Consider the following 12353-nt stretch of genomic DNA (forward strand, 5'->3'; position numbering starts at 1 on the left):
AGCCGACTTTCTTTACGGTGAACAGCAGCGATGATTAATAATTTTTTTTATTTTTCACTGAGCAGAAAAGATTAAGCCCGAAGTCTGACCCGACCAGAGTCATTTGCTTATATTTTCGACCCGAACCCGGCCCGAACCCGTGGATCCCGTCGGGTTTGTCGGCCCGACCCGGCCCGCTGAGAAATCTAATTCCAATACGCTGATTTGGTGCTCAAATAATTATTTATTGTTAATATCAATGATGAAAAAAGTTGTGCTGCTTAATATTTTTGTGGAAACCATGATACATTTTTTAAGGATTCTTTAATGAATAAGAAAGTCTTTTCTGTCACTTTTGATTAATTTAAGTTGATCACATTAATCAACAACTTGCTAACCTCAAACTTTTGAACAAAATAGTATATATATCAGACATCTCAACATGTCGCATATTTTAGGTGTCATAATGTCAGTATTACAAACATTGTGGGATGTGTGACTTGATAAGTATGAGCAATGGTGATGGTCGGTTTAGCAAGCACCACTAAAATCGAGCGAGAGAGAGAGAGAGAGAGAGAGAGAGAGAGAGAGAGAGAGAGAGATAACAGAACTTTGCTGTTCACAGAATTGCAGATTGAAAACTTAAAGGCCACATCAAACAGATTTAAGGGAGTTAAAATGAGTTGCATGCTGTCTAAATGGATTTTAAAATCCCACTAAAAATTTTATGTACTCAGTTTTAGTATTCAGTTCATAACCTGAAGTTAAACACATGAAATAGTGCATGGTACAAGTCTAAAATGGATGCAGAATGTCCAGTGTAAACACAGCACAGGTGCAGTTCCACAAAACGAATAAGTTGTCACACGCAATTGACTAAACAATCGAAAGTCTGGCTATTTTCTAGGAGTCCAACCAGGTTAGTGTCTCTCAAAGCACACAGACACAAAGAATCTCATTCCTCTTGTCCATATTAGGTATGCAATTCTCCTCTGCTGGCTTTTTACAAATGGATGATTAATTCAAGCATGTAGAGCTGGGTTAAAATCCTCAGGAATGCCGCCCTCATGCCAGCCCCTGGACTTCCTCCCTGCAGGGAACACAGTCAACACTTCTCTCCACTGGACCATTCAGATGCTCAAAAAGACAAGCTGAGAAATAATAGAAGCTAAAAAAATCCCACAAGCCAATAACGAAGCAAATCGAATCAAAAAAATCTAAAGCTAAACAATACAAGGTCACAAGCAAGTTCTGAACAAGCAACAGCTAAAACTATTAACAAATACTAGAGAATATCAACTACACATTTATCTTCTTTTATTTCCAAAACACGCGTTTAGATGTATGAAATGCTATAACATTTCATTCTAAATCCACAGAAAACCAATAACATGCACTTTAATGCAAAACTTATGTATAACTCATAACAATAATGTACAGAAAAAGCAGCACATTCACAAATAAAACCATGAAACATGCAGTTCACCACAACATTCAAAAACAATTAATCATCATAAAACTCCAAAGCACACAAATATATGACCGATTCTTACGGTACAATGACATCTTTTGATGATTTGCAATTCCATTCATCTCCTGAGAAAGTCTCATTAAAACGGAGACACGTTTACGAGAACGTTCTCTTTGAGCACAAAAGAAGAGCAAACAAAACACTTACTTAAGTGACTGACCAAAACTCTATCCATATGCTTGGCCTTTGAATACATGTGATGCAATATACAATATATGTATGGTTATACTATCAAAAATAAAAGGAGCAAGAAAGGCATCCATAATATGAGAAAAAGACTCACCAGAAGCCGTCTGCAATACCCAAAGCGTCTACTGCCATCTTCTCCGGTAAGCATAAAAGAGAAGGTCTCACTATAGCAAATCAAAGACAGCCACCATTAGTACCCAAAACCCACATTTAGATCAGGTGATAAGAAAAATTTTTTTTAAAACCACTTGTGAAGAAATGCTCTTGAGACTGAAAACTGTGCCTTTGAGGCGTATCCTGTGGTTAGAAGACTTTATCAGGTAGCTGAGATGTTTTAAAAAACCAAAGAACTTACTCAAATTACTGAGTGTTTATGACCTGGGATATTTGACTGTGAATACTTGTGGAAGTTAAAATTAAAATTGCAATGTTTCAGTTCAGTTGATTAATTGATTGTGGGATAATGTTGTTCATAATGTATTTTTTCTCATCATTAATAGTTATCCATATTTCATACAGCATACCATAATGTGATTATAGCAATTAACAGCTAATTCATATCAGCCAGAATTTTAATATCAGTGCATCCCTACATACAAGGAAACAGTGATACCTGTTGTATTCAGACACAGGGCTCCAGTCTTTGGCATCTGGGAAGCAGAATTGTGGGATAGCCTTGAGTCTCTGTTCAGCTTCCCTCATTTGCTTTGTGAGCCTCTCTAACTATGAGGGTTAGATGAAAAGACCTGGTAAGAAATCCATCTAATATATTTACACAGCCTCTTTATAATATCCCTTCAGACCTTCAGTATGTACAGAATATTTTCCCACCCCACAAGGGGTCAATCCTCCGCTCCTACCACCACCGATGCCACCATCTGCCCTTTGTTCTAGTTTAAAATCACAATGACAGGGTTGACCCTCTGTTGGGCAGAATGTCAACTTATTTCAGCCTCTCAAGAGAAAACAATCACTGAAGCAGATCTCAGCTAATTAAAAACCTATCTCTGTAACTAAACATGATTGCCATGGCAACGATTTCCTGCTTACGCCACTTATTGTCGATACATCCCAACGATAAGAGCTCAAAGCATCTGGATTTTCAACACTGTCTCTGGTGCATTTAATGGCATACATAACTATATTCAAAAGTTATTTAAATAAAACTATTTAAATAATTGCTTTATATTTGAACATCTGGTAGCACTTTTCTTAAAGCCTGTATATTTAATTTTTATTTTTAATTAATTTTGCCTTATGCACCTTATAATGCATTATATGGTCTCATGAGTAATTAAAACCACAGCAATAATACATTATAATAATTATGTTATGCTTTTAGAAAGTATAGTGCATTAAAGCACATGACAAACAACCAATATCCGGTGTACCAAGCAATTATTTATGAAAAGATATAATGTATATCATGTACTGTATATGTAACACATATACATGTATAGAAACATTGTAATGTACATTATAAAATACCTTTATAATGCATTATACAGTGCATAAAGGCTTTAAGTAAAGTGTTTCTGAATATCTTTTAAAATGTAATTTATTCATGTGGTGGCAAAGCAGTCATTACTCTTCAGTCTTCAGATTCACATGATCCTTCAGAATTCAGTCTAATATGCTGATTTGGTGCTCAACAAACATTTCTTATTTTTATGCTGCTTGATATTTTTGTGGAAACTGATGCATTTCTTTTTTCAAATATTAATAAATAAAAGCATTAATCTCTTTAAAAACTTACTGACCCTAAACTTTTGAACAGTAGTGTACAAATCTGTTATCAAATATCCAAACAACTACATTCCACCATCCAAATAAAAAACACTCAATATAAATGACATTCAGAAAGCAGTAAGGATTATATAAAATTTCACATCAAGGCTTTATCAAGAAACTGTATGATAGGAACAAAGCAAAACAAACATAGTATAGACCCTTTTTTTACAGAGAATGTTCACCTTAGGGAACTGGTAGGTGACTTCCGGAGTATATGAGTTTTTGGTGGTCTTTTTCTTCAGGGAGACCACCACAAAGTACTCAAAGAGCTCCCTTTCCTGCCACTCGATCAACTGCAGCTCCAGCGTCCTGTAACTGGGTGCACTTCGCAGCATTGACTGTAGCTTCAGTAACCTCTGAGTGTGGGCTGTGTAAAATAATCCAAATGATATCACAGTATATACATTGTGAAATAACTGTTTTTGCATATTGAATGTACATGGTCATTTTCAATATGATTTTCATGTAAAACACACTTACATATTTATCATTAAATAACAGTCTGGTAATAAGGTAATTTTTTGAGATTTCTAATCTTAACAGACCATGTGTGGAGCTCATTCTCATATAAAGCACAGGTCCAGTGTTGTTATTGTTCACTGAAACTAAAACTAATCAAAATAATTTTCGATAATTGAAATAAAATATAATTATTATATATAAAAAACTAATACAAATAATAAAAGTAAATAAAGTTGCTAAAAACTAAAATTAAAATGAAAACAGAACATGTAAAAAATAAAAGCCAACTCAAAATATTAATAAAAACTAGATTAGTATATAAATAAGTAAAATAACACTGCTCAGGTTTGACATTTACTTGTGACAAATCACAGGGTCATGTGATGTGTTATTTGCTCAAAGGACAGAGTCTCTGAGCAGCACTCAACTCAAACACACTGCCCTCTCAGACATATGTGCTGATCCCTCACCTTTGAACCTGTCATCGGAGTCACTTTCACTCTCACTGTTGTCATCTACAAACAGAGAAAAGAGATTGTTTAATGTCGAAGGGTCAACTGACAATGTTTTTTTGGTCTGGACATGAACAACTGGAGCACATTCTGAGAGCTTACATCATGGTAAAATATTTACCTCTTAGAGACGCAGTTTCTATGTTTGAAAGTGAAAGCTTCTTTAGTCTCTTCTTGCCTCTTTTTGTACAGTAGATAGAGTTTATTCTTTGCACCACCTGACAGGGAGAAAACACATTTTAACAAATTGAAAAAGACTTTCAAGCCGCCCCTTATGTACACATTTATCCCGGAATGTTATTAAGTTTTGCAAATAATATTTTAAGAGGCTGCTGTGTCCAGATGGAAAATATATTGATTTTAGTTATCAATGAGCTCCTAAAAGACACTGGGACCACTCTATAGCAACTTGTAAAATGTCTGGAAAGGGAAAAACAGTTAAACTAAATCTTTCAGTCCTTCAGGGCATTTTTTTGAGAGTGATATGTGAACTTGAGCAAAAAAAACATAGTCTATGTTTTTCGCTTTTCTTTTTAAACTCTGCAGCATGTAAACATTACGGTTATGGACATTCAAATTGTGCCTGGTTCCCTACAAAAAAACCCAGGAGCAGCGGAAAAAGTAGCTGTAAGGCTGTTGGGTGTGTTGCACCTAGTTGTGATGAGCCAACCTTAACTCTTAAAGGTAGGGTAGGCAATTTTGGAGAGGCTAGCAATAGCAAGCTACCTTTGAAAGCATGAGATCCCACCCTCCCTTCAGCCTCCTCAAAAACACATGAACGCACACAGCAGAGTCTGCAAAGTGCCCTTAAATTATTTCAGCATTGATAGTGTTGACATAGAAATCCATAAATTAAATAGTCTATTTATTTTAGTTTTTTGCTAGTACCAGCAGGATAATAGTTACGCTAATAGGCTTGCATTCCTTCAGGTGTTACTATAGAGGGTATGCGCGGGACGTCACCGTCGGCTGGTGGCAAAAAGTGGCAAAAAGACTGAGCAGCAGCAGGTTTTAAGTGTGAATGCCATCGAAAAACACACAAAACACATCTGAAACGGGAAAGAGCTTTGGAATTGACTGTACAACAAGATTTGGCAAGAAATCTGAGTTATAATTTTACTGCAGAAGCTACAAAACAGAGAAGCAAATGGATCACTGCAATTCATAAAAACAACTGGACTCCAGGCATCGAATGGTGGATTTGCAGTTATCATTTTGTGTCAATATGCTTAATTTAGGGCTAAAATCATACCCTATAAATTGTATTGTTATATATTGTTTTGACAAGTCATCAATTAAATATTTACCATCGTATATTCTGCATAATTGGATGTTTTTAAATAAACATAAAATAATAGTGATCACGCGGATTTAGACCTACCTATATTGTATTTACATAAAGCGTTCACAGGCAACTTTGCTTTATTTATTTGAAATCAGGCACATAGGAATGCCAGGTCGATTCCTTGCTGCATGTCAATATTTATGGATCACTGGATCTTTGGTAAGTTGTAAGGAACACTATATCGAGTCCAACTTTTAGTGTAAACTGCAAAAACGTGAGTAAAACAAACAATTATCAGTTTCCCCTATTAAATCCAGTCATGCAGCAGCTCTTTTGCCACTCAGTCCAGCTGAGGGGGCGTGTTCAGGCAGGAAAGTGACGTTAATGCACACTCTCTATTCACAGCATACAAAGACAGTTACATAGACTGCTTTTTGTCTGTGTATTACCAATTTATTCCAGGCATATGGATCTTGAAATCCATTTCCCATTCACCTTAAAGCAGGGTTTCCCAAAATGTGGTTCTTCAGTTGATGAAAGGCTAATAATTAAATAATAAAAATGTAAAATTAACCCATAAGAACCCAGACCAATTTCCCCTTACAGGAAAATTATGGGGCATATAAAACAGACTAAATGGACCACTTAAAACATATTTCTGCCATTTTTTTTTAAATACAACCACTCCTTGTCAAAGATCTGTAATGTTACATATATTTCACATTGGGCGTTTATGATAAATATTTAATGTTACATATATGTCACATTGGGCTTTTAGTTCTCATTTGAAAAAAAAAACATTTTTTGTCAGTTTTCTTGCTAAATAACAGTTCCCTTTCGTTGTCACTCCGAGTTACGTCGGATGACGACGAATGGGGTTTCGCTTAGAACGCCTATCGACTTCGAGTATTACAAAACTGGCCAATGGCAAAGAAATGCCATGGGTCTGCGGAATTTGCATAGCGTATCTCCGCCTTACCTCGTGGGTATAAAAGGAGGACGCCGGCAACAGGCAGATATGTTTTCGCTTCGGAGCCAAGAGTATTTCTTCACTCCACAGTCATCTCTGACTTCGCTCTACGAGACGAGCTTCTCTCTCCGGTGTTGGTGTGACGGCGATCTGCAGCGAGCTCACAGTGCCTGCTGATCTGTGCAGTGATCTGCCAGTGTGTGTGTGTGTCTCCCTGTGTGCTTCAACATCGCGGAGTTTTTTTCTCCTCTCATAAAAGGGCTCGCACGCGGCAGCCGCCTCACTGCATGCCATGGTCATTCTGCTGGTCCACCTGACCCAGATGCTCATGGACCTGCACGAGGGCGGGACTGACCCAGGGCTCTTCACTGAGCTGCGCGCCGCCACTGACCTTGCTCTCTGAGCGACGAAAGTGGCCGTACGCTCCCTGGGTCAGGTGATGCTCACCATTCTGTGGCTGAACCTGTCTGATGTGCTGGATGTCGCGCGGCCCCGTCTGTCCGACATTCCCATATCCCAGGTCGGCCTCTTCGGCGGTGCGGTTGAGGGCTTGCCCAACAGCTCTCAGCCGCCCATGAGCAGACTGAGGTTGATTCTGTCCCGACGGCCCCGCCGTCCGCTCAGATCCCTCGGTCTGCCCACCACCGAAGGCGCCCTCCCGCTCGTTCACCCGGGTCGGCTCTGGAGGCCGCGGTCGGACGCCACAGTCCTCTCCAGCCCCGCACCCCGCTACACGCCGGGTTAAGCGGCGCTCTTGAGATGGGCTCCTCAGAGATGGGACTCAGTTCTTTCCAGGAGTTGGTAGCAGGACCACTCCTTTCCCTGGGGGAGGGCCGGGGAAGAATCCTTATTCTCCAAAGAGCTGACTCTCCCGTCTCTGAGCACAGAGTTCTCGGACGTCACAGAGCGCCGCCCACAAGCCGTGCTCTCCTCGTCCCCCTCTGTCCCAGAGGTGGTTGACACGGCGTGCCGTCCACGGACCGCTTCGCCCCTGTCCCCCTCTGTCGCCAGACCCCTGGCTGAGCAGGCCCCTGCAGGACGACCAGCCTGGTCCTCCCCTGGCCCCCTCTGCCAGGGCGCGGTTGCTAACTGTGCCCCCACATCGGGTCGCTATGCCGTCCACGTCTGGGCCAGTTACTTCGCTTCGCTGCCCCTCCGGGGGGACGCCTGTGGTTCGCATGATCCCGCTGGTTCAGTTCCTGGGAGCCTGGTTAGAGCTTCCCCGTCTGTCCCGCTGGGTCGCGCGGACCATCAGGCTCGGCTATGCGATTCAGTTCGCACGGTCTCCTCCCCGCTTGGGGAGTCCGCTCCACTTTTGTCGGTGGCTATGCCCCCATCAGGAGGGCAGAGATTGCCACCCTGTTCGCGAAGGGTGCAATCGAGACTGTCCCTCCAGCCGAGATGAGGTCCGGCTTCTACAGCCCCTACTTCATTGTCCCCAAGAAAACCGGTGGGTTACGGCCAATCCTGGACTTCCGCGTGCTGAACCGCTCCCTTCACAGGATGCCGTTCAAGATGTTCAAACGCATTTTCGAATGCATACGGCCCAGGATTGGTTTGCAGCAATCGACCTGAAGCACGCCTACTTCATGTCTCTATTCTCCTTGACACAGACCGTTCCTTCGGTTTTCTTTCGAGGGGCAGGCATCCAGTACACGGTTTTCCCTTTCGGGCTAGCCCTGTCTCCTCGCATCTTCACGAAGGTCGTCGAGGCTGCCCTTGTTCCCCTTCGGGAACACGGGGTTTGCATTCTGAGTTATATCGACGACTGGCTGATCATAGCTCACTCTCGAGTTCAGGTTGCGAACACAGGGACCTGGTGCTTCGGTACCTAGCTCGTCTGGGCCTTCGGGTCAACTGGGAGAAGAGCAAACTTTGCCCCGTGCAGAGGATCTCTTTTCTCGGTATGGATATCGACTCGGTCGCCATGTCCGCGCAGCTTACGAGCTAGCGCGCACGCAGTCACTGCTGACTTGCTTGAGACAGTTCGAGGGCAAGAGTGCGGTTCCACTGAAACTTTTTCAGAGGCTCCTGGGGCATATGGCTTCTGCAGCCGCGGCAATGCCGCTCGGATTGCTTCATATGAGACCGCTTCAGCTTTGGCTTCGCGACGAGTCCCGAGGTGGGCATGGCAACACGGCACCCTCCGAGTAACAGTTACTCCGACCTGCCGTCAGACCTTCACCCCGTGGTCGAACCTCAGTTTTCTACGGGCCGGAGTGCCCCTGGAACGAGCTTCGCGGCATGTTGTTGTAACGACAGATGCCTCCTCCACGGGCTGGGGTGCCATGTGCAATGGACGTGCTGCCGCGGGCTCCTGGTCAGGACCCCGTCGCCTCTGGCATGTCATTTGCCTCGAGTTGCTGGCCGTACGTCTTGCTTTGCGCCGCTTCCGGGCCGTGCTCAAGAACCAACACGTACTAGTCCGCTCAGAAAATACCGCCACTGTAGCGTACATCAACCATCAAGGTGGTCTACGCTCCCGCCGTATGTCGCAACTCGCTCGCCACCTCCCCATATGGAGTCAGAAGCATCTGAGGTCGCTTCATGCCATTTATATCCCCGGAGCCCTGAACTGTGCAGCCTACGAGCTCTCACGGCTTCAGCCACTCCCTAGAGAAAGGCGACTCCATCCCCAGTCGGTCCAGCTGATTTGGGACCAGTTCGGGGACGCACAGATAGATCTGTTTGCCTCCCACGACTCGACCCATTGCGCCCAGTTTTATTCCCTGACCGAGGGCACGCTCGGCACGGATGCTCTGGCGCACAGCTGGCCGCAGGGCCGCAAGTATGCGTTTCCCCCAGTGAGCCTTCTTGCGCAGACCTTGCCCAAGGTCAGGGAGGACGCGGAGCAGGTCATTCTGGTCGCGCCGTACTGGCCCACGCCGGACCTGGTTCTCCGAACTAGTACTCCTCGCGACAGCACCTCCCTGGCCGATCCCTCTGAGGAAGAACCTTCTTCCTCAGGGACGGGGCCACCTATGGCACCCTCGTCCCGATCTCTGGAACCTCCACGTGTGGCTCCTCGATGGGACGAGGCAGGCTTGAGTACCCTACCACCAGCGGTGGTGACTACCATCACTTCCGCTAGGGCGTCGTCCACGTGACACGTCTATGCGTTGAAGTGGAACCTCTTCGTCAGCTGGTGCTCTTCTCACCGAGAAGACCCACGGAGATGCTCGATCAGCGTTGTGCTTTCCTTCCTTCAACAGGGGCTGGAGCGAAGGCATTCTCCCTCCACCCTGAAGGTCTACATTGCCGCTATTGCCACACACCATGACCTCATCGAAGGTAAGTCGGTGGGGAAGCACGACCTGGTTATCAGGTTCCTGAGAGGAGCAAGGAGACTAAATCCGCCTCGCCCTCCTCTCGTTCCCTCTTCGGACCTCTCAGTGGTTCTAACTGCCCTGAAGAGTGCTCCATTTGAGCCCCTGCAATCAGTCGAGCTTAAATTCCTGTCTATGAAGACAGCGCTCCTGGTTGCACTGGCCTCCATCAAGAGGGTAGGGGACCTGCACGCATTCTCCGTTGACGAAGCGTGCCTGGAGTTCGGGCCGGCTTACTCTCACGTGATCCTGAGACCCCGGCCTGGATACGTGCCCAAGGTTCCTACCACTCCCTTCCGGGACCAGGTGGTGAACCTGCAAGCGCTACCCCTGGAGGAGGCAGACCCAGCCTTGCACTACTCTGTCCAGTACGCGCTCTCCGCGCCTATGTAAACAGGACGCAGTGTTTCAGGACCTCAGACCAGCTCTTTGTCTGTTATGTTGGGAAGCTGAAGGGAAGGGCTCTCTCAAAGCAAAGGTTGTCTCACTGGATAGTGGACGCCATTGCTTTGGCATACCAGCAGCAAGGTCGACCGTGCCCCCTTGGTGTGACTGCCCACTCCACCCGGAGTGTGGCATCCTCTTGGGCTCTAGCGCATGGCGCCTCGCTAACAGACATCTGCAGAGCTGCAGGCTGGGCGACACCTAACACATTCGCCAGATTCTATAATCTCCGAGTGGAGCCAGTGTCCTCTCGTGTACTCGCTTCAACCAGCTAGTACCGGACCCGCTCAGGTGTCTTCGCTTGCTCGCCATTCCACTCCACGGACTGGATACGTGCGATATTCTCCTCAGGTGAGCTTCCCCGAAAGCCCTGAGCTCCTCCAGCACTCCTGACGTCGGCGCCAGTGTCTATTGCCTGTGCGTCGGCTAGGTGCCTCCCGTGTGCATGGTCCCTCCTCTGAGCGCCCCCCACATGTGTATTTCCACTGTAAGCCTCTTTGAGCATGTGTCTTTCCCTTGGCAAGCCACCTTGCCACTCCTGGGGTTGAAATATTCCACCCGCGGCTGGACACCCCAGTGTTCTCCATATGTCTCCTTCGGGTCATATGTGTATTCTCTAAGTCCCCCCCTCTGGGTTGGCAGTAATTGCATATTTCCCCTAAACTTTGGGATATGCTCCCCAGTGTACCTTGGTATTCCTGTGCTAAATAGGAGTCCTTCGTCCGTGCCAGTCTCACGACAGGGATCTCAGATTTACGCAGGGCACTGGAAGACAGCTGAGAAGGTGGCGTGATTAGACTGGTAACCCCATTCGTCGTCATCCGACGTAACTCGGAGTGACAACGAAAGGGAACGTCTCCGTTCCCTACTCAGGGAACGAGGGTTACATACGTAACCGAGACGTTCCCTTTCGTTGTCACTCCGAGTTACGTCGGAAGTTCATCCGACGTAACTCGGAGTGACAACGAAAGGGAACGTCTCGGTTACGTATGTAACCCTCGTTCCCTGAGTAGGGAACGGAGACGTTACGTCTTCCTGCCACTTTCCGCTGTACCGCGGGGATCACCTGAGCTCAGTCTTGGCTCCTCAGCGATGAAACATATCTGCCTGTTGCCGGCGTCCTCCTTTTATACCCACGAGGTAAGGCGGAGATACGCTATGCAAATTCCGCAGACCCATGGCATTTCTTTGCCATTGGCTCGTTTTGTAATACTCGAAGTCGATAGGCGTTCTAAGCGAAACCCCATTCGTCGTCATCCGACGTAACGTCTCCGTTCCCTACTCAGGGAGCGAGGGTTACATACGTAACCGAGACGTTTTTTCTATTTATTCTCTTTTCCACAACATTTTCAAAATTATAACTTTTCTGGGAAGATAAAAAAAAGGTTTTAGCATTTTATTTGCTTTGCCACATATTTCAAAAACACATAACTGTGACCATAACTGTGACCTTTTCAGGTATACGGTTTAATCAGAAATACATTTTTAGATTATTTTTTCACAACTAGAAAATGTGTGGGGCTTTATTATTGCTGTTCATTGATTCAAGTAATTTTTTGGACATTTGGGTATAAAGTGATTTAATTCTACAATATATGGTGTAAAAACATCTTAGTGCTGCCCTCTTCAGGTTGAACGGTGGCTACTGCAGTTGAATTTTCCTTTTGGAAGTTGTGGTGCCCTGTGACGTCAGAGGGTACCAGCCAACCACACCCTTGCCTACAGAGAGATGTGTCTCAGGTGCACACCCCCCTCTGCTGGGCTCCGCCCACTTTTACAGCATTTTTCAAATATTGCCAGTGGGTGGAGTCAGGCTCTGACCAGGTGTTTAGTTACCCTTTAACAATGTTATTAATTTGACATT

At 45.1% G+C, this 12353-nt stretch overlaps 1 protein-coding gene across 6 annotated transcripts in view; it reads right to left on the bottom strand.

Annotated features, from left to right (window-relative positions):
* dennd2b (DENN domain containing 2B) overlaps positions 1–12353 on the bottom strand; it is an 89152-nt gene that overhangs the window by 20869 nt on the left and 55930 nt on the right. For all 6 annotated transcript variants that reach the window (XM_077228435.1, XM_077228436.1, XM_077228440.1 and 3 more), the window contains 5 exons: positions 4586–4682; positions 4423–4467; positions 3673–3857; positions 2313–2422; positions 1794–1863 (listed from right to left, as the gene is read on the bottom strand). In XM_077228435.1, coding sequence (XP_077084550.1) covers positions 1794–1863; positions 2313–2422; positions 3673–3857; positions 4423–4467; positions 4586–4682 — 507 coding nt within the window. The remainder of the gene's footprint in view (positions 1–1793; positions 1864–2312; positions 2423–3672; positions 3858–4422; positions 4468–4585; positions 4683–12353) is intronic.

This window comes from Siphateles boraxobius, unplaced genomic scaffold (genome assembly GCF_051911475.1).
Source record: "Siphateles boraxobius isolate OS27281-9 unplaced genomic scaffold, OSU_SipBor_1 130, whole genome shotgun sequence".
Classification (NCBI taxonomy): domain Eukaryota; kingdom Metazoa; phylum Chordata; class Actinopteri; order Cypriniformes; family Leuciscidae; genus Siphateles; species Siphateles boraxobius.